This window comes from Pristiophorus japonicus, chromosome 5 (assembly GCF_044704955.1).
Source record: "Pristiophorus japonicus isolate sPriJap1 chromosome 5, sPriJap1.hap1, whole genome shotgun sequence".
Taxonomy (NCBI): Eukaryota; Metazoa; Chordata; class Chondrichthyes; family Pristiophoridae; genus Pristiophorus; species Pristiophorus japonicus.
The window spans coordinates 283,240,235-283,267,279 of NC_091981.1; the positions used below are offsets into that span (position 1 = coordinate 283,240,235).

At 44.1% G+C, this 27,045-nt stretch overlaps 1 protein-coding gene across 3 annotated transcripts in view; it reads right to left on the minus strand.

The window, feature by feature from the left end:
• The window catches only part of LOC139264732 (zinc finger and BTB domain-containing protein 47-like), a 229,795-nt gene that overhangs the window by 21,706 nt on the left and 181,044 nt on the right, over window positions 1-27,045 (minus strand). For all 3 annotated transcript variants that reach the window (XM_070881732.1, XM_070881733.1, XM_070881731.1), the window contains exons 3-4: window positions 4,108-4,255; window positions 765-880 (exon numbers count right to left, since the gene is read on the minus strand). In XM_070881732.1, the coding sequence (XP_070737833.1) occupies window positions 765-880; window positions 4,108-4,255 (264 nt within the window). The remainder of the gene's footprint in view (window positions 1-764; window positions 881-4,107; window positions 4,256-27,045) is intronic.

Below are 27,045 nucleotides of genomic sequence, written 5' to 3' on the forward strand. Positions count from 1 at the left end.
TATGATCAATGAAGGAGAATTGCACGGACCCGCTTTTAAACCCAGCCACATCTTGCAGAACGGGATTTAAAAATTAACTCCATGCTGTGCATCATCGCAGGGGCACACTATCAGCTCATTGACTGCCTGGTGGAGTGGTCAGGATGGATTCCACAGTGCTGGAATAACAGTGCACACAAGAAAAGCTGATCATGGCCCTTTTTGTCTGTAATAGTTTGGGCCAGTGAGTAGAAAACTGCTCACAGTTCCGGCAGACAGAGAATACTGTCTGGACTCCCGGCAGACAGAGACCCAGCAGACACAGATTACTGTCTAGTCTTCTAGTATTGCAACCAGCAGTGTCTCTGCCTCATTTACTTCACCATGTTGGTCCTGAAGTCCAGGGTGACGGGTACCACCATAATGTGACCCTGGCACCAAATGCCATTGAAACTCATCAACTTATTCAGTGGTACTTTCAGATAAATTTCTCAAGGCATTAACACTGGCACAATAGGGATACAGTTAAGAAGCTTGAAAAACACACAAAAATGAAACTTGGTAAATAAAGATTTTAAAATAATAAAAAGCGTTATCCGGGACTTGCTATGGTTGCATTCGAAGCAAACCAAGAAATCGATCTGTCCAGATGGATCTTTCCACCAAACAACAGCACATGAAAGTTAGATTTTTCCTCCATCAGATTGATTGTTTCTTTTGCGGTAAAATGGGAAGGGCCAGGGTTGGGGGTTAGAGAGGAGCTACAAGCATCTGATGACACTCACCTCACATTTGAAAGGTTTTTCTCCCGAATGTTGCAGGGAGTGGACTTTTAGCGACATGCTGCGTTTAAATGACTTCCCACAAGTCTCGCAGGTGAACGGCATGTCCTTCGTGTGAGCTGAAAGAGGCAAGTGCAATTACTGTATTTAAAAAAACATTGACTCTTAAAAGTTTATTCTGCATTACTTAAGTTAGTTTCACTCCACCTTTCTGCCATTTCTCTCCAGTAACCTCCGAGTGTTGGTGAATTGGGTGTCCAGTCTGAAAAGCTCACTGTAGCTTAATGGCGAGAGAGCTTCCAGCCCCCACCCCTCTTGCATCGACCCTGCTCAGTGGATTAACCATCATCATATTGAATGGCAGTGCAGGCTTGAAGGACCAAATGGCCTACCACTGCTCCTATTTTCTATTAACGAGGAAGTGCATATTTATTGCTCAGTCTTTCGGGATCTGTTGACAGATCCTTGATTTTGCAAAATTGTCAATAAACCATCTCTGGCAATCGTGCAATGTCCAGCAAACTGGGGATTGAAGCATTAAACAAAATATTGTCCCAAAATAACTACCCCAGCAAACAATGTCACTCTTTGGAATGTGTAACAGAGATGCTACATAGCAAATAGTGTCAGCATCATCCTGCTGGTTTTTGTATAAAACTCTTCCTCTCCTCTCCTCTCCTCTCCTATACCCCACATCAGTCTTTCCTGTTTCTAGTTTTGTTTGGCACAAGCTCCCTCCCCCCTATCCCCAACAATTAATTGTGCAATTGGAGGCAGAAAGTACAACAAGTTATTGACTGTACAGTACTGACACCGACAGCAGCACTGACTTTGGTGGCCCTCAATGAAGCCGTGTTGCTCCCTCCAAAAGGCACTTGAATCTCCATTGCACAAGTCCACAGCTACATGCCTTTTTTACATTTCCACAGCTTTGTATCGTGATACCGAATGCTGATCAATTTGGACAAATGGGCAACCTATTCCCCCGCCCCCTTGACTCTTAACTGAAGGAAGCAATGGGAGTAAGTGTGTAGTTCACACTCCACATCACGTATATTGTCTAAACTCATATCAGTGCAACTGATACAGTTCAATTACAATTGCTTACTGCAGACAGTAGTGAATATTCAGCAAATATATGCCTTGCTTAATAAAAAGGTCATGTCAGGCTCACAACTCAACATAGTGAATTAAACTAGATATTTAAAGACAAATAAATTGGCTCAATTCTGGAGGAAAGCACCAGTTCATAATTTATATTAAAGCAAACAGAAAGTCTGAGTAATCCTGCTACAAGTGATGCAATAATAATTTTGCCATAGGGTTTGTGGAATGCACACGGAATCACTGGACTCTGAACAGCTTACTTATTCTGAACAAAAATAGCTTCGTGAATCTCATTGGGCCACACAGTTTTATCAGCCACTATTTGCACAGATAGTGACTAAATATTAAAACCTAAATAAAAGTTATGTTACTTGTATACGAGGGCTTCACGTCACCATCAATTAAGAGAGAAACCTGATGTACACATTTTTAAACTTTCTTCCATTTTGTAAATTTTGACACAACATACATATATTTTTGTACACACGCGTCAATCTTCATAGAATTTATGTTTCCTTAATTCTCCCTTTCAACCAAACTCCACCGTCAAGCTTGCTTGGAATTTTGAAAATTAAGATAAATTTTTCCTGCATTTCTGAATTCCTCTGCAAAAGCACCTCAATACAAAAAAATAACTCATTGGATACAATGTCCAGGAGTACCTAAACTGCCCTGAAAACGTGACCATGACTAAGATTCTGTCCTTCGCCCAGTCACAGTTGTGTAGTATGTGTTAATAAGTGACAAAGTGGTTCCATCCATACTAAGGATCAAGGGATAAGGTTTACCACCATTGTTGGTAGCATCGCTGGGATTTGCAGTTTAGCAAGTACACATCGCTTACAGAGGGCTTGCCTATACATAGAGGGACTTTCCGAACACATAAGGAAATATCTTAAACAAATTAAATAGGATTGAAACCCTTAATAGTGTCCACTCCTATTAGGAAGGGCAGAGCTACAAGTGCTCCATGATGTTACATACGAACAATGACTGACAGGTAAAGACCTTCTGGTCCATCGAGCCTGTCCCACACAATTGCGATACCTTGTGTATCACAACATATACACTCCACCCCACCCGAAACCATGAGGTGAAAAAAACAATTAAAGACAAACCCAGGCCAATTTAAGGGGGAAAAAATCTGGGAAATTCATCTCCGACCCATCTAGGCATTCGAGATTAGTCTAGGAGATCACATTCGCTCAGAATTCTCTGCAGTACCTACCTTCGGTAAGAAGTGATCTCTGCCCCATCCAGAAACAGGTCCAGCTTTCATTTAAAACAAATTCAATTCAAGCAATGTTGCTCCATGACTGCCGCCCTCTGCTAGTCAATCAAGTTAGCAAATCCCAATGAAAGACATGAGTTTTCAGTCTACTATTTAGAGTGCCTGCATCCACACAAGTACAGACTGCACAAGAAAGTAATTTTACATCGTAGAATTCACGGTACAGAAACATGCTATTTGGCTCCACACGAGCCTCCTCCCACCACTCCTCATCTAACCCTCTTAGCCAGAGTGAGAGGATAACAGACTTTCTTTTCCTTCCCCAATCCCCTCCCCCGCCTACCCCAAACCCCAAAGGCACACCACAAAATGAAGTTTGGAACCACAGCTACATCAGTTCTCGTTCTCTCTGATTATAGGTTATCACATTTCCACAGTGCCCACAGAAACATGCTCTTCAGCAAAACTGGTCTATGTTCCACACGAGCCTTGTCTTTCCAATTCGAGTGCCCTGGTCCTTCCTGCATGCCTTTCTAACTGCCCACAACAACCACCCAAAGTTGATCCTCAGTCCAGTGCTTTTAAAAGAAAACGCTAACAAATCAGAAAAATGCACTGCGTCTGCTATCAAAAACCCTGATCCCAGGAGTGGATATCCAGGGCCCCAAACTCAGGAGGGGCAGAAATCCAACATTCATTCTTTCAATAGAAAATGCTGGAAATTCTCTCCACAGATGCTGTCTGACCCGCTGAGATTTCCAGGATTTTCTGTTTTTATTTCAGATTCCAGCATCCACAGTATTTTGCTTTTGTATTCATTCTTTCAAGCTCAAATTAAGCGTTATTATCCCTTACCCAAATCATGACTCATAACCAGATCGAGCAACACCCGCCAGGCTTATAGACCGACTAACACAGTACTCGAGGAAGAATTCTTGCACATGTATTCGGAATTGCATTCAGCCTTGTACTGAAACATGTGACTTTTCGATGATTTAATCTACTTACCGACCATGTGTTTTCTGACGTGGGCCATCGTGTAAAACTTCTTTTCGCAGATTTCACATGAGAATTTTTTCTCTGCATAACCGTGGACTATTTTATTGTGCTCGTGAAGGGACCAGAGCTTCTTAAACGCCTTCCCGCAGGTGACACACTGAAATACAGAACAGAAGGATCACTCATTTTAAAAACAGATAATGTCAGCTTAACTTTCTCGGGGTTGGTAGGAGATGTGAAATCCAGAGAACATTTACTTCGGAGGGCTCCACAGTCATGCCACACAAGTGCCAGGCAATGACTATCTCCAACAAGCGAGCGTCTAACCACCGCCTCTCGACATTCAACTGGATTACCATCGCCGAATCCCCCACCATCAACATCCTTGGGGGGGGGGGGGGGGGGCAGAGAACACCATTGACCAGAAACCTAATTGGACCAGTCACATAAATACCATGGCTACAAGAGCAGGTCAGAGGCTGGGTATTCTGCGGTGAGTGTCTCGCCTCCTAACTCCTCAAAGCCTTTCCATCATCTACAAGGCACAAGTCACGAGTGTGATGGAATGCTCTCCACTTGCCTGGATGAGTGCAGCTCCAACAACACTCAAGCAGCTCAACACCCTCAGGGCAAAGCAGCCCACTTGATTGGCATCCCATCCACCAGCTTCAGCATTCACTCCCTTCACCACTGGCGCACCGTGGCTGCAGTGTGTACCATCTACAAGATGCACTGCAGCAACTTGCCAAGACTTCTTCCGCAGCACCTCCTAAACCCATGACCTCTACCATCTAGAAGGGCAAGGGTAGCAGGCACATGGGAACACCATCACCTGCAAGTGCCATTACAAGTTGCACACCATTCTGACGTGGAAACATCCTCGCTGGGTCAAAATCCTGGAACTCTCTCCTATAATAGCACTGCGGGAGTACCTTCACCACACAGACTGCAGCAGTTTAAGAATGTGGCTCACCGCCACCTTCTCAAGGGCAATTAGGGATGGGAAATAAATGCTGGCCTTTTAGTGACGCCCACATCCCATGAACGAATAAAAAAAAAAAAGGTCCTGATCCCTGCTCAAGAAGTGCTGATTCAGACGTCAAGTATATATAGAATGTGCAGTTGATGAAAATGGAAAATTAGCAGCTGGCATAACTTTTATAATTTGTAAAGCATTATTAGTAGAGATTGTGACAAAGGATTTACATCCATTGTTATACAGCAAATGGGCTCAATGTTAACATAGAATAGGTGCAGGAGTAGGCCATTCAGCCCTTCGAGCCTGCACCGCCATTCAATAAGATCATGGCTGATCATTCACCTCAGCACCCCTTTCCTGCTTTCGCTCCATACCCCTTGATCCCTTTAGCCATACGGGCCATATCTAACTCCCTCTTGAATATATTTAATGAACTGGCCTCAACAACTTTCTGCGGTAGAGAATTCCACAGGTTCACAATTGAGTGAAGAAGTTTCTCCTCATCTCGATCCTAAATGGCTTTACCCCTTATCCTTAGACTGTGACTCCTGGTTCTGGACTTCCCCAACATCGGGAACATTCTTCCTGCATCTAACCTGTCCAGTCCCATCAGAATTTTACATGTTTCTATGAAATCCCCTCTTATTCTTCTAAACTCTAGTGAATACAGGCCCAGTCGATCCAGTCTCTCCTCATATGTCAGTCCTGCCATCCCGGGAATCAGTCTGGTGAACCTTCGCTGCACTCCCTCAATAGCAAGAATGTCCTTCCTTCCTCAGATTAGGAGACCAAAACTGAACACAATATTCCAGGTAAGGCCTCACCAAGGCCCTGTACAACTGCAGTAAGACCTCCTTGCTCCTATAATCAAATCCCCTAGCTATGAAGGCCAATATGCCATTTGCCTTCTTCACTGCCTGCTGTACCTGCATGCCAACTTTCAATGACTGATGTACCATGACACCCAGGTCTCGTTGCACCTCCCCTTTTCCTAATCTGCCACCATTCAGATAATATTCTGCCTTCATGTTTTTTCCGCCAAAGTGGATAACCTCACATTTATCCACATTATACTGCATCTGCCATGCATTTGCCCACTCACCTAACCTGTCCAAGTCACCCTGCAGCCTCTTAGCATCCTCCTCACAGCTCACACCGTTCTTGAACTTTATGATAGTTCACTGGAGTTAAATATTGACTGGAGCTGAATATCACAAAGATACGCAAAAGATAAGAAAGACTGTTCATTCTTCCATAGAAACTCATGGTCCCCTCCCATCCTCTTCTATCAATTTTTCTACGACAGACCCAGACACAGGGTGAGGAAAACTTCTAGTAGTTAAAAGCTTCAGGAACTATAGGCCCAAAATCACCTGCTCCTCCCAAGCATGCCACACTTACCAAATAACTCATACTGTACCAAAAATATATTATTTTCTGAAAGGAATCGAACTTGCATTTAAATAAATCAACCATTTGCTTCCACCGTCCCCCTAGGGAGTCTGTTACATAGATTTATCGCTTACTAAAGTAATGTTTTCACAGATTAGCTTTGAAGTTACCCCCTCCCCTTCATGCACAGGCCGTGTCCTCAGGTTCTACTATTCTGGGCAAGCTGCTAAATACATTGGTTTTGTTTTTCTAGTCGTTATAGTTGCTATTTGGCAGTCAATAAGTGCAATACATTGATCACAGTACATGCTGAGGGAAGAGAACTGCAGTTACTAATATGGCTTTTTAAATAAGTGAAAAAAGGAAACAGTTTATCTAACAAATGGAAAGGAAAACAAGAATCAATGTTAAATTAATTAAATCTCAGATGATCAAATTGTGTTAAGTGATGACTGAAGTTCTTCATCCAATTAGGATCCAGTGGTGTAATACTCATTTGACCCTTTAGAGGGAGTAAACTCACATTTACGGAACAAAAATTGTACCCTTATGTTAGGCATTCTAAAGTTCAGTAGCTTTACTTCAAAATGGGTAGTGTAAGATGGGAGAAGGACTTGCATGGTGCAGGATGAAGTACGTTAGGAACAAACTTTGTGGCCTCGTTGAAAATATTATTCAAGTTTGGAATGGACCTTAAACTTCAATAAGGGGGCACCCTGACATGAATCAACACGGTAATATTTGAGAACACATGAATGATGTAGATGTAACGAAAGCTGTGTGCATAGAAGTAGGGGACACAGGTTCAAAACGAACAAGCCTCAAGGCAAGGGTGATTAGAGATTATGGTACTTTTGTTTCCCGTCAGAGCAGTGGATGTGGGGAACAGGATCCCAGCAAAGGCGGATGGAGCCTAGTTGATTAACTCCTTCAAAAAAAAAAGAGGCTGGATAATCATCTGATTAGGGACAGCGATGGACTGAGTTGTTCAAATATCCCACAGAACATCGTAGATTGGAGGAGAGCAGCAGAGCTGGAAAGTAGATGTGTGAATGCTGATTTGAGTTTGCTTCATATGTCTTGGGGATTAAGGAGTCTTTGAGCAGAAGACTCCATTGAGAGGTTACATGTGTAGGGTAGAGAGTAAAATTGGAAAGACTGTATGAGGCCTCTGGATAGAGCACATTTCTTGTGCTCGTAGGTAAGGATCTGGAGGGCTAACAACACCTGCTCAACTGTAGCATGCCATGCAACATGCAGTGACAGGACAGGAGACCAGTTTGTAAATTCCACTCTCGGGTCACATTGGCTACAAGCTAATCATTCATGCACAACTAGGAAAGGAACTTAAAGAAAAATCACACACATAAACACCACTACCCAAACCAGCACTGTGCCAACCCTCAGCAATCTGCAAGAGTGCTGTAGTGTGCCACTTAGAACAGATGCCAGTAAATTGTGGCAAGGTGGCACACCACAAGCAAAAGGCGGAGAAAAAAATACAAATACTGAAAGTTAACATGGACACATTGTGTGTGTCATACAAATCGTTAGATTAGAATACCAATCTCACTTTATAGATTAAAGTACACTTCAATCTGAATTTCTGTTTTAAACTGCCACGGTGCTTAGAACTGGCAAACTTGTTCCATGGCCCACGAGAATCTGAAGGTACGAATCTAAATGAGAAGCTCCCATGGGTACACTGTTCTATCCATTCAGGCTAGGAAAGTACTGTGTGTGTGCCCAGTCCGTGCTATTTAAGAGAGGGTAGCTACAGGGAATGGTACAATTGCACTTCTGTCCGTGCTGACCTCCATGGGCTCCCTATCCCTGAATGCATTACAAAACCCTCCATCCCACCATTGCTATCGCCTTTACCACCTCGCAGATGCAGGCTCCAATCTTCTGACTGACCTACTATGTATCCCCACTGTACACTCCAGCATTGGTGGCACAGCCTTCAGCTGGGACTCTCCCAAGTCCTTCTGCCTTGATACCGCACTGCCACCCTTCACAAACCTCCTCATAGACTACGCCTTCCACCATGCTCTTGGTCAAATCCCCAACTCTCCCACTACTGCCGTGTTGTGTCCATTACTCCTTCCCCCACAACACTTTTACTTGTGAAGTGCCTTTGGGATGGTTTGCTACATTAAAGGAGCTCGAAGTTGTGGCAAAAGCAAATGAATAAAAATCAGCCAGGGTCCTGCTCCTGACTAATGCCTGGAGGTTGCTGGCACAACCACATGGACTTTAGGCAAGGATAAAATCAGGTTCAGCTCCAATGATGCCCTCCCCCTTTACCATCCAATAGCCTACTGACAGTCTGACCAGGCTCACACGAAGACTGGATTGTACGACATACTGGAAGGCAGCCAGCACCTGTAGAGCTGTACCCCATCACAAATCAGTGCCTTTAGGATAGAAGAGACGAGACAACTGGAGGGGGAAAAAAAACAAGCATCTGGTTGTTGGTGTTCCTGCATTTATTTCAGGCAGTTAGCTTTTTTTTGGGTTGGATTGTATATCATAGAATCATAGAAATTTACAGCACAGAAGGAGGCCATTCAGCCCACTGTGTCACTGCTGGACGAAAAAGAGCTATCCAACCTGATGCTACTTTCCAGCTCTTGGTCCATAGTCCTGTAGGTTGCAGCATTTCAATTGCACATCCAAGTACAAGTACAACATCCCGAATCTGGAATTGTCTGAAAACCGAACATTTTTTTTTCAGAAAAGCGCATTGCAGATGGAGTCATCAGACGTGTGATCGGTCCAAACCTTGACGAATGACCCTCGACCCCCATGTGACCCGACCCGACTCATGCGCTGTTTTAATGTGACCCGAAATCCGAAAAATACGAAAACCGGCACAGCCTCGGCCCCGATGTTGCTGGATTCGGGACGTCTGATTTTCTTCTCCGAAATCCAGAAAAACCCGAAAACCGGCACAGCCTCGGCCCCGAGGTTGCCGGATTCGGGACGTTGTACCTGTACTTTTTACATGAGATGAACGTTTCTACCTCTACCACCCTTTCAGGCAGTGAGTTCCAGACCCCCACCACCCTCTGGGTGAAAACATTTCTCCTCAACTCCCCTCTACTTCTATCAATTACTTTACATCTATGACACGTGGTTATTGACCTCGCTGCTAAGGGGAATAGGTCCTTCCTATCCACTCTATCTCGGCCCCTCATAATTTTATACACCTCAATCAAGTCTGCCCTCAACCTCCTCTGCTCCAAAGGAAACAACCACAGCCTATCCAATGCTTCTTTATAGTTAAAATTCTCCAGTTCAAGCAACTTCCTCGTAAATCTCCTCTGTACCCTCTCTAGTGCTAACATATCTTTTGTATAATGTGGTGACCAGAACTGCACACAGTACTCTCACTGAGGCCCAACTAGTGTTTTATACAGTTCAAGCATAACCTCCCAGCTCTTATACGTGACGGACAGTTGTCCTAGAAGTTAGCCACTATCCATATGTGGCTAATTGTCTTTGTGATTAGTAAATAAAAATGAGCAATAAATATGGTCGTTGGGCATGTGACCTCAACACCCATATTTTCACAGCATTTGCACATGTACTTTAACCTTTTTGTGCGTTTGTTGGTAAAATACTATGGCAAAAAGGGAGTAGGGTGCGAGTGTTTTTGATTGTTGGCTGTACTTCCTTGGCTGCCTGCCAAAATGTTGTGCAACGCGGGTGGAAATGGCAGACTTCAGCACCATGGAAACACCAACAACACTGCGTGGAGAGGGGAACTGGCATTGTGGGCAGCGCAACTAATCAGAATAAACGCTCCAGGCCAGCAGAAGAAAGCAATCCCAACCAATAATGAATGGTTCCAACAAGACATGCCGTAGCAAAGGGAAAGCAGCATTCAACCGTTGAGAGTCAACATTCTCAGCAATCCCTTTGCCGCTCGCAGCTGCTGGACAAAAACCGAGGCAGTGCACTAAGATGTGTCGTGTCTGATAAAACTCACGCCAGAATTACTTTTCTGAAAGAAAGATTGCAATGCTTCACACTAAATGGTGGTCGATATTTGTTAAGTAAATATGTGAAGTACATTTACCTGTATTGTGTGTACGGTATTTTCTACTAAAATTAGTCAATGTGGCTACAAAACAGCATCACTGCAGCCACACATGTGGCTCGTTAGCAATCTCTCTGGACAGCACTGATATATGGGAAGTCATTTGGCTGTGTACAGGAAAAGCACTGTTGTGTGGAGTCGTCGACTTACATTAGGTAAAATCAGAAAACCAACAAACTAAAACCAGCTAATGAGGAAAGGCACATCAGGAAAGAGAGAAAAATTAACGCTTTGGGTTCATCATCATCATATGCAGTCCCTCAGAGTCTAGGATGACTTGCTTCCACACTAAAATGAGTTCTCAGATGACTGAACAGTCCAATGCGGGACCTGCAGTCTCTGTTACAGGTGGGGCAGACGGTGGCTGAAGGAACAGGTGGGTGGCGGGGGGGGTGCCTGGCTTGCCATGATCTCCTTCCGCTGTCTACGCGTGGCTTCAGCTTGCTCTCGCGTTCAGCGTCTTCCCGAATGCTTTTCCTCCGCTTTGGGCAGTCTTGGGCCAGGGATTCCAGGAGTCAGTGGGGTTACATTTCATCCTGCCTTTTGTCTGTTGCGCGTGGACCTATTGTGCAGTTCCAGCATTTTTCACTTTTAACTCTACATTCCCAGTATGTGCAATCATTTTTTTTAAAATCTCATGTTTGGCATGCAGAATTAAAACCACACAGGATACTTACAGAAGTTGTATAAATTCAAATTATGCATGTACCTACCTTACTTAAAGAATAAATTGGGAGACTATTTGTTAAATTAGGATTTTTTTTGCCTTTGGATCATAACCACACATTAAAAGAATATATTTTGCTGAAGGTTATAGTGGAAAAGCAACACACAGCACCACAATACTGCAGCAGAAGAGCTTTGCATTGCATTGCACAAGGGAGCTGTATGGGAAATTGCACTGCGCAGGAACTTAACTTTGAAACAATAGGTACTTTGCAGACAGGCTGCTCTCTTGGGTGTTGACTCACTTGCAATTGTAAGCAGAGTTACCACTTGGCTTACTCAATATGTATTTGTGTCAATTGTTTTACAGTGGAAAAAAAAGAGACACTTCGGCCAATGTGCTTTAACATTGTGGGATACTCTTAAATCACCTCAAATTGCTTAATGTCCATAACATCACCATCGACAGATCTTTAACTACCAGTATTTCATCTTAGTGCTATACAGCATAAAGCCCAAAATGCTCTACAAACACAGCCCAAGTTTTGAAGGGCAAAATCTATAATTGAACAGCTTGGTGTTTTTCAGAGTTCAAGTAAACATACAATGGAACTTCGATTACCTGCACTCTCAGTATCTACATTGTTCATTATGTGCAAGGATTTGTAAAGAGGCAGAACTGTGTCCATTAGTGAATGCCTCCTGTGGCGGGGGCCTGGGATATTCAACTAATTGTGTGAGTGGGGTGTGTTTGACCCTGGCTTACAGTGAAAGTTAAATATTAACGGCCTTGAACAGCTTTTCTTGTATTATTTTCAGCATTTGAACAATGTCGTCTTCTTCCTCCTTTGTACTCATCTTGCTTATTCTTCTTCTAAAGACCTAGCCATTCACTGAGAGAGATAGATCCTATCACCACCCTATTGCAGCATGCAACAGCTTCTTAAAAGATTCCATGAATTTTTCCTCCACTACCCTATCTGGAAATTTATTTTCCATATTGATTACTGTTTATGTGAAGAATAATTTTTTAATGTCTGTCCTAAAATTACCCTTCTCTGCATTAAAACCATGTCCCTTCTTCTGCTCTTAAATAGCCGGATTAACTTTTTCTACACCCTGAATAATCTTGCATACCTCGGTTAAAATTATCTCTCATTCTCTTCACAGTCAGGCTGAAAAGCTCAATGGTCTCCAGCCTCTCCTTATAATCCAGACCCCTGACACTGGGAATCAGCACTTGGCTTTTCTCTGCACTGCTCTTCAATGTTTCCCTGGTTTCCCAGCAACCAGAATTGGGCCTGGTATTTGAGATGTTGTCTGACGGAACATTATGAAATTTGGTCATTTCCTCCTGCCCAACAAGTAATCATTACGAGTTTGAATCTTGCAATTCTAATGGTTTACGGCCCGTATTTGCAGACTCTCAATTATCTGCCAGTCCCCAGTACCCACCAGAAGGATAGTTGAGAGCCTAGGTATGAAAAGTACACACCTGTGCAATTATCCTTGACTGCAATCCAAGTGACAGCGCAGATAAACATATTGGAGAAGCTCTAATAACATAAGAAATAGGAGTAGGAGTAGGCCATTTGGCCCCTCGAGCCTGCTCCGCCATTTAATAAGATCATGGCTGATCCGATCATGGACTCAGCTCCACTTCCCTGCCTGCTCCCCATGACCCTTTATTCCCGTATCGCTCAAAAATCTGTCTATCTCTGCCTTAAATATATTCAATGACCCAGCCTCCACAGCTCTCTGGGGCAGAGAAATTCCACAGATTTACAACCCTGAGAAGAAATTCCTCCTCATCTATTTTAAAAGGGCAGCCCTTTATTCAGAAACTATGCCCCCTAGTTTTAGTTTCCCCGAGTGGAAATATCTTCTCTGCATTCACCTCGTCGAGCTCCCTCGTTATCTTATGTTTTGATAAGATCACCTTTCATTCTTCTGAACTCCAATGAGTATAGGCCCAACCTATCTTCATAAGTCAACCCCCTCCTCTCCAGAATCAACCAAGTGAACCTTCTCTGAACAGCCTCCAAAGCAAGTATATCCTTCTTTAAATACGGAGACCTAAACTCTAGGTGTGGCCTCACCAATACCCTACACAGCTGTAGCAGGACTTCTCTGCTTTTCTACTCTATTCCCCTTGCAATAAAGCCCAACATTCCATTTGCCTTCCTTAAATTATCTTAAGCTCTCTGGTATAAGAGTGAATAGATTTCTCCAAACATGTCCCGATAGTATGTAATATCGGGGGGGAAAAAATGTAGATTCTTCCTTCCAAAAAAATGTATCCAAATTGCCAATTCCCATCTTCAGATGCAAAATAATTAGCATTCCGTTAGCTAACTCCTGGATGTTTTATTTCCTGTGTACACCTTTGTGTCAAGAAGCAATATTATGACTCGAAATTGGTTTGGATTTCAGTCATCTGTCAAGGACCCCATAATTTTCTCAAAGACTGGTAATTAAAATCCCTGAACAACGAGCCAATTCAAGGTTAGGTACAGTATGTTCTAAGTGGGCACAAAGAAAATTACTTTCGACTATTACTTTGGCTCTTGATCAAGTCTCAAATATGTAACACTAACAGAAAAGTACAAACAAGAAAATACTTTACATAAGAACAACATAAGAAATAGGAGTCGTCGGCCACCTGGTCTCTCAAGCTTGTTCCGCCATTTAATAAGATCATGGTTGATCTGATCATGGACTCAGTTCCACTTTCCTGCCCGCTTCCCATAACCCTTTATTCCCTTATCGCTCAAAAATCTGTCCATCTCCACCTTAAATACATTCAATGACACAGCCTCCACAGCTCTCTGGGGCAGAGAATTTCATAGATTTACAACCCTCAGAAGAAATTCCTCCTCATCTCAGTTTTAAATGGGCGGCCCCTTACTCTGAGACTATGTCCCCTAGTTGAAGTTTCCCCTATGAGTGGAAATATCCTCTCTGCATCTATCTTGTCGAGCCACCTCATTATGTTATATGCTTCGATAAGATCACCTCTCATTCTTCTGAACTCCAATGTGGATAGGCCCAACCTACTCAACATATCTTCATAAGTCAATGCCCTCATCTCCAGAATCAACCTAGTGAACCTTCTCTGAACAGCCTCCAATGCAAGTATATCCTTCCTTAAATACGGAGATGAAAGCAGTACTCCAGGTGTGACGTCACCAATACCCTGTACAGTTGTAGCAGGACTTCTCCGCTTTTATACTCTATACCCCTTGCAATAAAGGCTAACATTCCACTTGCCTTCCTGATTACTTGCTGTACCTACATACTCACTTTTTGTGTTTCACGCACAAGGACCCCCCAGATAGAGGTGTACCGATGGATGTGGTGTATTTAGATTTTCAAAAGGCATTCGATAAGGTGCCACACAAAAGGTTACTGCAGAAGATAAAAGTACGCGGAGTCAGAGGAAATGTATTAGCATGGATGGAGAATTGGCTGGCTGACAGAAAGCAGAGAGTCGTGATAAATGGGTCCTTTTCGGGTTGGAAATTGGTGGTTAGTGGTGTGCCACAGGGATTGGTGCTGGGACCACAACTGTTTACAATATACATAGATGACCTGAAAGAGGGGACAGAGTGTAGTGTCACAAATTTTGCAGATGACACAAAGATTAGTGGGAAAGCGGGTTGTGTAGAGGACACAGAAAGGCTGCAAAGAGATTTAGATAGGTTAAGCGAATGGGCTAAGATTTGGCAGATGGAATACAATGTCGGAAAGTGTGAGGTCATCCACCTTGGGGAAAAAAAACAGTCAAAGGGAATATTATTTGAATGGGGAGAAATTACAACATGCTGCGGAGCAGAGGGACCTGGGGGTCCTTGTGCATGAATCCAAAAAGTTAGTTTGCAGGTGCAGCAGGTAATCAGGAAGGCGAATGGAATGTTGGCCTTCATTGCGAGAGGGATGGAGTACAAAAGCAGCGAGGTCCTTCTGCAACTGTATAGGGTATTGGTGAGGCCGCACCTGGAGTATTGCGTGCAGTTTTGGTCACCTTACTTGAGGAAGGATATACTAGCTTTGGAGGGGGTACAGAGACGATTCACTAGGCTGATTCCGGAGATGAGGGGGTTACCTTATGATGATAGATTGAGTAGACTGGGTCTTTACTCGTTGGAGTTCAGAAGGATGAGGGGTGATCTTACATTTAAAGTCATGAAAGGGATAGACAAGATAGAGGCAGAGAGGTTGTTTCCACTGGTCGGGGAGACTAGAACTAGGGGGCATAGCCTCAAAATATGGGGGAGCCAATTTAAAACTGAGTTGAGAAGGAATTTCTTCTCCCAGATGGTTGTGAATCTGTGGAATTCTCTGCCCAAGGAAGCAGTTGAGGCTAACTCATTGAATGTATTCAAATCACAGATAGATAGATTTTTAACCTATAAGGAAATTAAGGGTTACTGGGAGCGGGCGGGTAAGTGGAGCTGAGTCCACGGCCAGATCAGCCATGATCTTGTTGAATGGCGGAGCAGGCTCGAGGGGCTAGATGGCCTACTCCTGTTCCTAATTCTTATGTTATGTTCCTCTGTACTACAGCACTTTGCAATTTTTCTCCATTTAAATTATAATTTGCTTTTCTATTTTTTCTGCCAAAATGGATAACCTCACATTTTCCCACATTATACTCCATCTGCCAAATTTTTGCTCACTTACTTAGCCTGTCTATATATGTCTTTGCAGATTTTTTGTGTCCTCATCACAATTTGCTTTCCCACCCATCTTTGTATCATCAGCAAACTTGCTATATTACACTCGGTCCCTTCATCCAAGTCATTAATATAGATTGAAAATAATTGAGGACTCGGCACTGATCCTGGCGGCACCCCACTAGTTACTGGTTGCCAACCAGAGAATCAACCATTTATCCTGACTCTCTGTTTTCTGTTAATTAGCCAATCCTCTATTCATGCTAATATATACCCCCAACTTTAATTAGTGTTATTAAAAGTAGAGAGTTGTTGGGGTCTAATGTCCTCCTGCTCTTATTGCCGAGAATTCCTGTTGTATATCGACGTCAGCTCAATAAATATGCACAGGGATGGAGATCAAATGTAAAGTTGCTGCGGTAGAAGGTTCCGGTTACACACTATCTGGAGGGCTGTGTTGCTCACCACTATGTGCGCACAAGAGCACGAATAGCTTTCCTGTGAAGAGGTGACCAGAAATGTATAACGCAGATGCCAGATATCAGAAATTTAATTTGAGAGTTAAGGTTCAGGAAATAGGGCAAAAGAGCAAAAGAACCACCACTGGGAGATCCAACAGTAGTTATGGGGGTAATATATTAGCATGGATACAGGATTGGCTAACTAACAGAAAACAGTTGGGATAAAGGGATCATTTTCAGGTTGGCAAACTGTAAATAATGGGATGCCACAGGGATCAGTGCTGGGGCCTCAACTATTTACAATCTATATTAATGACTTGGATGAAGGAAGCATAGAAACATAGAAAATAGGTGCAGGAGTAGGTCATTCAGCCCTTCAAGTCTGCACCACCATTCAATATGACCATGGCTGATCATGCAACTTCAGTACCCCTTTCCTGCTTTCTCTCCATACCCCTTGATCCCTTTAACCATAAGGGCCACATCTAACTCCCTTTTGAATGTAACGTGCAGTGTAATGTAGCCACATTTGCTGATGATACAAAGATAGGTGGGAAAGCAAGTGGTGAGGAGGGCGCAAATAATCTGTAAAGTGATATGGACAGGTTAAATGAGTCGACAAAAATTAAAACTGAGATGAGGAGAAATTTCTTCTCAGAGGGTCGTGAATGTTTGGAATTCTCTCCCCAAGAGCTGTGGAGGCCGGGTCATTGAATACTTATTAAGGTGGAGCTAGACACATTTTTGAACGGTAAGGGAATCAAGGGTTATGGGGAGCTGGTGGGGAAGTGGAGTAGAGGCCAAGATCAGATCAGCCATGACCTTATTTGAATGGCGGAGCAGGCTCGAGGGGCCAAATGGCCTAATCCTGCTCCTATTTCTTATGTTCTTATTACAAACAGAATGAATATTAACAGAATTAAAATTGATCTGGAAACAGTTCAAATACCAGGGTAAATCATCGATGGGAAGGAGGAAACATAGAAATAGGCCATTAGGCCCTTCGGGCCTGCACCACCGTTCAATAAGATCATGGCTGATCATTCCCTCAGTACCCCGTTCCTGCTTTCTCTCCATACCCCTCGATCCCTATAGCAGTAAGGGCTATATCTAATACCCTCTTGAATATATCCAATGAACTGGCATCAACAACTCTCTGCGGCAGGGAATTCCACAGGTTAACAACTCGCTGAGTGAAGAAGTTTCTCCTCATCTCAGTCCTAAATCCTTATCCTTATCCTAAGACTGTGTCCCCTGGTTCTGGACTTCCCCAACATCGGGAACATTCTTCCCGCATCTAACTTGTCCAGTCCCGTCAGAATCTTATACGTTTCTATGAGATCCCCTCTCATCCTTCTAAACTCCAGTGTATAAAGGCCCAGTTGATCCAGTCTCTCCCCATATGTCAGTCCAGCCATCCCTGGAATCAGTCTGGTGAACCTTCGCTGCACTCCCTCAATAGCAAGAATGTCCTTCCTCAGATTAGGAGACCAAAACGGTACACAATATTCCAGGTGAGGCCTCACTAAGGCCCTGTACAACTGCAGTAAGACCTCCCTGCTCCGATACTCAAATCCCCTAGCTATGAAGGTCAACATACCATTTGCCTTCTTTACCGCCTGCTGTACCTGCATGCCAACTTTCAATGACTGATGTACCATGACACCCAGGTCTCGTTGCACCTCCCCTTTTGCTAATCTGCCACCATTCAGATAATATTCTGCCTTCGTGTTTTTGCCTCCAAAGTGGATAACTTCACATTTATCCACATTATACTGCATCTGCCATGTATTTGCCCACTCACCTAACCTGTCCAAGTCACCCTGCAGCCTCTTAGCGTCCCCCTCACAGCTCACACTGCCACCCAGTTTAGTGTCATCTGCAAACTTGGGGATATTACACTCAATTCCTTCATCCAAATCATTAATGTATATTGTAAAGAGCTGGGGTCCCAGCACTGAGCCCTGCGGCACTCCACTCGTCACTGCCTGCCTTTCTGAAAAGGACCCGTTTATCCTGGCTCTCTGCTTCCTATCTGCCAACCAGTTCTCTATCCACGTCAGTTCATTACCCCCAATACCACTTGCTTTGATTTTGCACACCAATCTCGTGTGGGACCTTGTCAAAAGTCTTTGAAAGTCCAAATACACCACATCCACTGGTTCTCCCTTGTCCACTCTGCCAGTTACATCCTCAAAAAACTCCAGAAGATTCGTCAAGCATGATTTCCCTTTCACAAGGAGGCCATTCAGCCCATTGCCGCAGTGCCAACTCTTTGCAAAAGCAGTTCAAGTCTAATCCCACCGATCCATGTTCTCTCCATTACTTTGCATCTAGCTCTGCTTCAAATATTTATCCAATGCTCCTTTACAAGTGCAATGGTCTGTGTCTCAACTACTCCCTTTAGCAAAGCATTCCAACAACCCACTGAGTAAGGAAGTTTCTCCGAATCGGGCACTCGGTGGCAATTTTAAAATTGATGTCCCTCGTCATTGACCCCCCCCACAACCAAAGAAAATAGTCTTTTCTGATTCACTCTTTCAAAACAGAAACGAAGTATAAAATCTCCTCTTAGCCCTCTCTGCTCCAGAGGAAATAATCCCAGAATCTCGAGTGTCTCACTATATTTTTCCATCCCTGGTATTATCCTGTTTTTTAAAAATTATTCGTTCACAGGATGTGGGCATCACTGGCAATACCAGCATTTATTGCCCATCCCCAATTGCCCTCGAGTGGCTTGCTGGGGCATTCCAGAGGGCAGTTAACAGTCAACCACATTGCTGTGGGTCTGGAGTCACATATAAGTCAGACCAAGTAAGGACGGCAGATTTCCTTCCCTGAAGGACATTAGTGAACCAGATGGGTTTTTACAACATATCCAGTAGTTTCGTGGTCACCATTAATAAAACAATTTATTTAATTGAATGTAAATTCCCCAGCTGCCGTGGTGGGATTTGAACTCTCGTCACCGGGTTATTAATCGAGGTCTCTGAATTACTAGTCCAGTAATAGTTCCACTCGATTCATCATCCTGGTGAATCTACACGGTATGCTCTCTATATGATACACAGTATTCGAACTGTGGCCGCAGCATTACCATGTACAACTGTATTAATTCTTTCCTCATACTTTATTTCACTATTTTATAAACCCAAAAATTGTGTTGAACTTCATGGCTTTGTCCACCTACACTCAAGGAATAATGTGTCTGAATACCTAAGTGTTTCTATTCATTCAGTCTTCTGTGTCGTTTTTATTAAGTCCAAGTCCTCATTTCTCTTCCTAAAATGCATTGGGCGTGAAATCCCAGCTTCGCCAGGTCCGTACGGAATACGTACAGACCCAGCGAGGCCTCGCAAAAACCAGTTTTCGGCGCGCAATGCACATGCGCCGAAAAACTGGCTTCTCCGATCTGTCATGATATCTCGACAGATCTTCCGCATTCTTGCAGCAAGGACATTCGCGCGAGTGAGATTGGGCTATATGCCCATCTCTTGCCCAGCGAATGTCCCTCAAACCTTTACACCTGGTAAAAGCAGGCGCATAGCTTACTTTTACCAGCATAAGAGTTTTAAAACACACAAAAATTAAAATTAAACACACATTGAGAGTAAAAACCCTGTCCATTAAGGTAAATTGATCTTAAATCCTATAAAAACCACACAAAAAAATCCCCAAAATACATATTTTTTTCTGAAACATTTAATTAACTTTAATTTCAATTAATTTTAAATATGTGAGGTGTTTTTTTATTAAGTTGTATTTGGATGTTTTAGGGGGTTATTCTCATTAATAGTAATAGAAACTTGGAGATACGGAGTTCCCATTACTATCAATGAGAATACTGTACCGTGATTAGTTGTCCAGGCCCACGTGACTCCAGCTTCTCCATCCGTACCTCGAAGACGGGGGACGCGATGCGCAGGAAAAGAAGGCCTCTGACCGGAATCAAATGCATCTCCAGGACCACTAGGTACATTTGCAAAAAAATTTCGGCTTGGAGGCGATCGTCCAAAGTAAGCCTCCGACTGGAATTTCAGGGCCATTCTCTCACAATTCTTATTAAATTATTGAAAAGGGAATGGCAGCATAATGGTTAGCTTACTGGACTAGGAATCCAGGGGCCTGGACTTGTGATCCAGAGACAAGGGTTCAAATCCCACCATGGCAGCTGGGGAATTTAAATTCAGTTAATTAATTCAATAAATTGGAAATAAAAAGCTAGTACCTGTAACGATGACCATGAAACTATCCAGGCAAGTGGAGAGTATTCTATCACACTGATATCTGTAATGTTAACGATGAAACAATCGGAAAAACCCATCTGGTTCACTAATGTCCTTTAGGAAAAGAAGTCTGGCTGATATGTGACTCTAGACCCACAGCTATGTGGTTGACTCTTAGCTGCCCTCTGAAATGACCTATCGAGACACTCAGTCAAGGCGGCAGCTCACCAACACTCTCAAGGGCAATTAGGGATAGGCAATAATTACGGCCTTGATGGCGATGCCCACATCCCATGAATGAAAAAAAATCATATATCCTTGTGTCTGCCCAGTCCAGTAACCGAGTCGGAGGTCTTTTACAGTCTGCTTCGCTTTTTGCCAAACCCTTTCGTCAGCTAATTTCAGCATCGTGATCTCTGCACTCAAAAAATAATGTAATAATCCAGAAGTTAGCAGCAAGAGAAGTCAGCTAAAAACCTGCGGAAATCATTTCCGAGGAAGACCTTTGATTTGAACAGAATAAATAAAAAAGAAAAAGACTTGCATTTATACAGCGCCTTTCACGGCCACCGGACAGTTAATGAAGAACTTTTTGTAGTGTAGTCGCTATTGCGATGAAGGAAACGGGCTCAAGAGACAAATGGTGTCATAAATACCCTTCAGGGAAGGGGATCTATCACCAGACCAGGCCTGGCTTTTGCACTCCAGTCCCACACTACGCATTGTTTACTCTTAATACCCTCTGAACTAGTATAGCAAGCCAGTCAGTTATAAAGGCATTTGGTAAAAGGCCAAGCACCAACTTCTCAAGGCAACGAGGATAGCCAATAAATGCAGCCTTGGCAATATAGTCCACAACCGGAGAACAAATATAAAATAAAATTACATTACAAGTGTTTTCATTTCACACCAGCGTTGCAGTTATACTGTGAATACAGCTCAATTCCAGAATTAGGATGCGACTAGACACCACAGCAAAGTGAAACAAGACTCCCTGGAGGAGCGTACCTGGACCCTAAAGCCCCATAGTACTTCCCCCCCGCCTCCCCAAACACCACCCATCCTCGCAGTACTTCCATCCCACCCCCATACATCCCCTATCCCCGCAGTACTCCCTCCCCCCCCATTCACCCCCTATCCCGCAGTTCTTCCCCCTGTACACCCCCATCCCCGCAGTACTTCCCCCTGTACACCCCCATCCCCGCAGTACTTCCCCCTGTACACCCCCATCCCCGCAGTACTTCCCCCTGTACACCCCCATCCCCGCAGTACTTCCCCCTGTACACCCCCATCCCCGCAGTACTTCCCTCTGTACACCCCCATCCCACAGTACTTCCCCCTGTACACCCCTATCCCGCAGTTCTTCCCCCTGTACACCCCCATCCCCGCAGTACTTCCCCCTGTACACCCCCATCCCCGCAGTACTTTCCCCTGTACACCCCCATCCCCGCAGTACTTCCCCCTGTACACCCCCTATCCCGCAGTACTTTCCCCTGTACACCCCCATCCCCGCAGTTCTTCCCCCTGTACACTCCCATCCCCGCAGTACTTCCCCCTGTACACCCCCATCCCCGCAGTACTTTCCCCTGTACACCCCCATCCCCGCAGTACTTCCCCCTGTACACCCCCTATCCCGCAGTACTTTCCCCTGTACACCCCCATCCCCGCAGTACTTCCCCCTGTACACCCCCTATCCCGCAGTACTTTCCCCTGTACACCCCTATCCCCACAGTACTTTTCCCTGTACACCCTGATCCTCGCAGTATTCCCCCTTATACCTCCTATCCCCACAGTACTTCCCCCTTTACATCTCCCTTCCCCACAGTACTTCCCCCTGTACACCCCCTATCCCGTAGTACTTTCCCCTGTACACCCCCATCCCCGCAGTACTTCCCCCTGTACATCCCGATCCTTGCTGTATTCCTTCTGTATACCCCCCATCCCTGCAGACCTTCCCGTGTTGGCCATATTCCAAACTGTCATTAGTCGAACGAAATAAAGACAAATCTAGACTACATTTGTAACTACTGTCTAAAACTTTCTAGATTTGGGTATTTCCCTGTCTACTTCTTTTCGCATCCTCAGATGGAAAGTGCGCGCCTGGGGATTTGTCAAATCTCAATATTAGTGCAAACTGATTTCCCCCTCATTAATCTGTAGTCTTCACTTCAGCATTAAGTCCTCCTGTTCCAGTGAAGACTGAAGCAAAATATTTATTTAGCAGATACTCCAACTGGCATATCTAAATGTGCTTTTATTGCACCTATGTGCAAGATTTTTTTCCTCCTCGTGCCTTCTTTGCCCTCATCATTTGATGTGTCTCCTTTTGCGGCTATATATAATTCTCCATTTCCCCACAAGTGTCGTATCAATGAAATCAAGAAAAATATTTTTTTCAGTACCAAGTGACCTTTTGACTTGAGCTACTGTATCAGGTGCCGCCCACCACACCCAATCCTGTCCCAAAGCCTCCCTTACTGCCCAACCCCACCGCGAGAGTGAGCTTGAAAAGAGCCAAACCACCCCTTTAAGTTAAACCCTTCAAAAATATTTTGGTACAATCTAATCCCTTGTTAAACTGTTGACCCCAAGGAATGAGAATATTTAACAGATAAACAACCTTCAAAGCACAAGTTTAATCGGCAAAAAATAACATACTAAGTGCCCATTTTTAATGAGGGCTGAAGTAATTTATACAAGTAGATGTGTTGATTTTTAGTACAAACTCCGATCTTGCTGCGTGATTGATGGGTCAGATTGCCGGCAGTAATATGTTGAGCACAACGAGCTAAAACAAGGTTCTTGACCTAGATTTTGGATTTGAAAAGTTTAACAGTAGGAGAAATTTGAAAGAGAAAGATGTGTGTAAATAGGAATGCAAATTATGTTCACATTCAGTTGTTGTGAAAAAATTTTTTTTAATTAAATTGTACAAATATGTACTCAATGTTAGCTGAAGTCAACTTGCATTTATATAGCATCTTTAATATGGAAAAATGGTATTGCAGAGGCATAATTAGACAAAAATGGACACAGATCCAAAAAAGGAGATAGTAGGAGGGGTGATTAAAAGCCTGTCGAAGAGATGAGCTGTAAAGGATGGTCTCAGAGGAGGAGAGAGATGGAGGGGTTTAAGATGGGAATTCAAGAGCACAGCTGCCAATGTGGGGAGGGAATGCACAAGAGGCCGGGGTCAGAGGAATGATGAGTTGGTGTCTGTCGGCTGGAGGTTACTGAGTTAGAGGCACAAGGCCATGGAGGAGTTTAAACATTTTAAATTGGGGACTGGGCAGCCAATCAATGTTCCCGTTAAGCTGCGCAGCGCTCTGGAGGCCAGGCCGTGCCCCAGCTTTTATAGGAGGAAAAACTGCGCATGGGCCCTTTAAATGGACTGCGCAGCCCGTTAAAGGGCCCACGTGTCGGGAAAAAAAATAAATGAGAGGGAACATTGGAGCCAATGTAGGTCAGCGAGTACAGCATGATGGGGGAGTGAGACTTGGTGCAGGATAGGATACGGATGACCGAGTTTCAAATGAGTTGAGGTTTATGGAGGATGGGAGGCGAAGAAAGCGTCGGGTTAATCAAATCTGGAAGTGATGTAGTCGTGGATGAGGGTTTCAGAAGCTGATGAGCTAAAGTACGAATGGAGTTGGGTAGAAATAGGTGGTCCTTGCGATAGAGGCGCTATGGGGTCGGAGACTCAGCTCGGAAAACACAGGAGACACTTTCTGGTGCCTAGAATTCGGAACTGGTTTCATACAGCAGTCAAACATAGAGACTAAAATAAGAGCTCTTTATACCTAGATAAAATAAAAACCCAACAAACTCAAATCCCTGGAACGAGCATGTAGGTGCCATGTTAAATTGAATACAGCTGATGCTGCGTTACTGTGATCCCAAAACTAACTTTGTTTGGTTTATGATGATTTAGTTGAAAATCATCTTACCCACGTAGGACTCGAGTGCCAAATTAGTCATCACGCATAAACCCCCCAGAAAAACCAGCCGGAATCCTAAACCATTATCCTTAGAGTACACAAAAACTAAAACGGTTAAAAAGGAGGCCGTCTCACAAAGCGATGCGCCTATCGAGGGCAGCACAAAGCCGGAATTTTAATTATAAAAATACAATACATCTGCTCTACATAGAGCCCACAGTATGCTCCACTTATTTAAAAGATGAAATTCATTGCACAACAGCTCATTAAATATCAATATTTAAAGATTGCTACTTAACAGCTCCAATTAAGGCAGCAAGTAGCTGAACATGCAGAGCAGGAAAGTTCCAGGTTCAATCTCCAGTCAGTGTTGGATTAGCTGATTTTAACCAGGGCAACACAGAATCATAGAATGGTTACAGCACGGAAGGTGGCCATTCGGCCCATCGAGCCCATGCCGACTAGTCCCTTCCCCTGCCTTTTTCCCGTATCCCTGCAATTTTTGTTTTCCTTTAGATACTTATCCAACTCCCTTTTGAAAGATAAAATTGAGTCTGCCTCCACCACATTCTCAGGTAGTGCATTCCAATCTTAACCACTTGCTGTGTAAAAAAGTTTTTCTTATGTCGCCTTTGGTTCTTTTGCCAATCACCTTAAATCTGTGCCCTCTGGTTCTCGACCCTTCTGTCAATGAGAACAGTTTCTCTCCATCTACTCTGTCTAGACCCCCCTCATGATTTCGAACACCTCCATCAAATCTCCTCTGCTCCAAGGAGAATAACCCCAGCTTCTCCAGCAGCAACGATGTTGTCGTGCTCCTGAGATCAGGAAAAAGGACATTAGCCAAAATTTATGCTCCTGATCACAATTCAGCTGTTGGAAAGTCGAGGAAGAAAGATGAAGAATCTGTGACAGTTCCCTCAACTTCTCCCACTCCACAGCTCACTAGCCTGCTAACACTCGTTGTCTAGGTTCATATGCTAAGAAAGGCCTTCTGGGCAAGGAACTGTGCCCAAGAATGAAGTTAGGTTTTCAGGAGAGGAGGAAAGGGTGAGGAGAGGATGGTGGGGGCGAGTTCTGTCAGATTGAATAAAGACTCCTCAGTTAACTTGATGTCTGCAGGTATCACAAATGAAATGATTTTATAGCGGCTTTGAGGGCACTGATGATACCTCAGTAGTTATATAGCACCTCATTGAGAGATCGCAAAGATTGCTGGTGTGGGAAACAAAGAATGTTGCACTGATACAGAGGTGGATGCTCCATTGAAACTGGGACTCCGTTAAATCACAAACGGTAAAATCAAAACTTTTAGATTAGATTCGCTTACCCCAGATCTGACCTTTGATACACTTTTTAGGAGAGCATAAATCCTTAAACATTGTCTCAAACTCCCCAGGCCATGGGACAGGTGCAACTAACAGAGCAGATTTTAAAATTAGCCACAATAGATTTGTTGGTACCCACATTTCCCCCCATCACCAAACATGCGAAAAAGTACAGAAACATCGCTCTGATTTCTCAGTCCTTGGCCTCTTACACTGTTCCAATGAAGCTCAACGTAAGCTCGAGGATCAGCACCTCATCGTTCATTTAGGCACTTTACAGCCCTCTGGAATCAACGCGCCCACCTCGGATTAATTGGGCCCACTGGGAGTGCACCTCCTGGACGAGGGCCTTGTTTGTCTCATCCGAAGAGCTTTGCCCTCTTTCTCTCCCCCTCCACATCATGCACACGACTATCTGATGATGACATACTCTTTTTCTCTTTATCTATATCTCTTTATCTCTCTCACTCTGCTTTCCTCCTCTTTCTCCCCTCCCTTTGCTTACTGTGCATGTGTGGATGACCCGACCTCCTGAAACACAGGAAAACCTGTTTACCCAAAAAAAAACTCATGCGCAGAAGGCAGTTGCTAGGAAAGCTTTGCTTTCCACATCGCTGAGGCTATTTCACATCGCTGAGGCTATCACTGGGGCTATTTCACATCGCTGAGGCTATCACTGGGGCCATTTCACATCGCTGAGGCTATCACTGGGGCCATTTCACATCGCTGAGGCTATCACTGGGCCCATTTCACATCGCTGAGGCTATCACTGGGGCCATTTCACATCGCTGGGCCCATTTCACATCGCTGAGGCTATCACTGGGGCCATTTCACATCGCTGAGGCTATCACTGGGGCTATTTCACATCACTGAGGCTATCACTGGGCCCATTTCACATCGCTGAGGCTATCACTGGGGCCATTTCACATCGCTGAGGCTATCACTGGGGCCATTTCACATCGCTGAGGCTATCACTGGGGCCATTTCACATCGCTGAGGCTATCACTGGGGCCATTTCACATCGCTGACGCTATCACTGGGGCCATTTCACATCGCTGGGTCCATTTCACATCGCTGAGGCTATCACTGGGGCCATTTCACATCGCTGGGTCCATTTCACATCGCTGAGGCTATCGCTGGGCCCATTTCACATCGCTGAGGCTATCACTGGGGCCA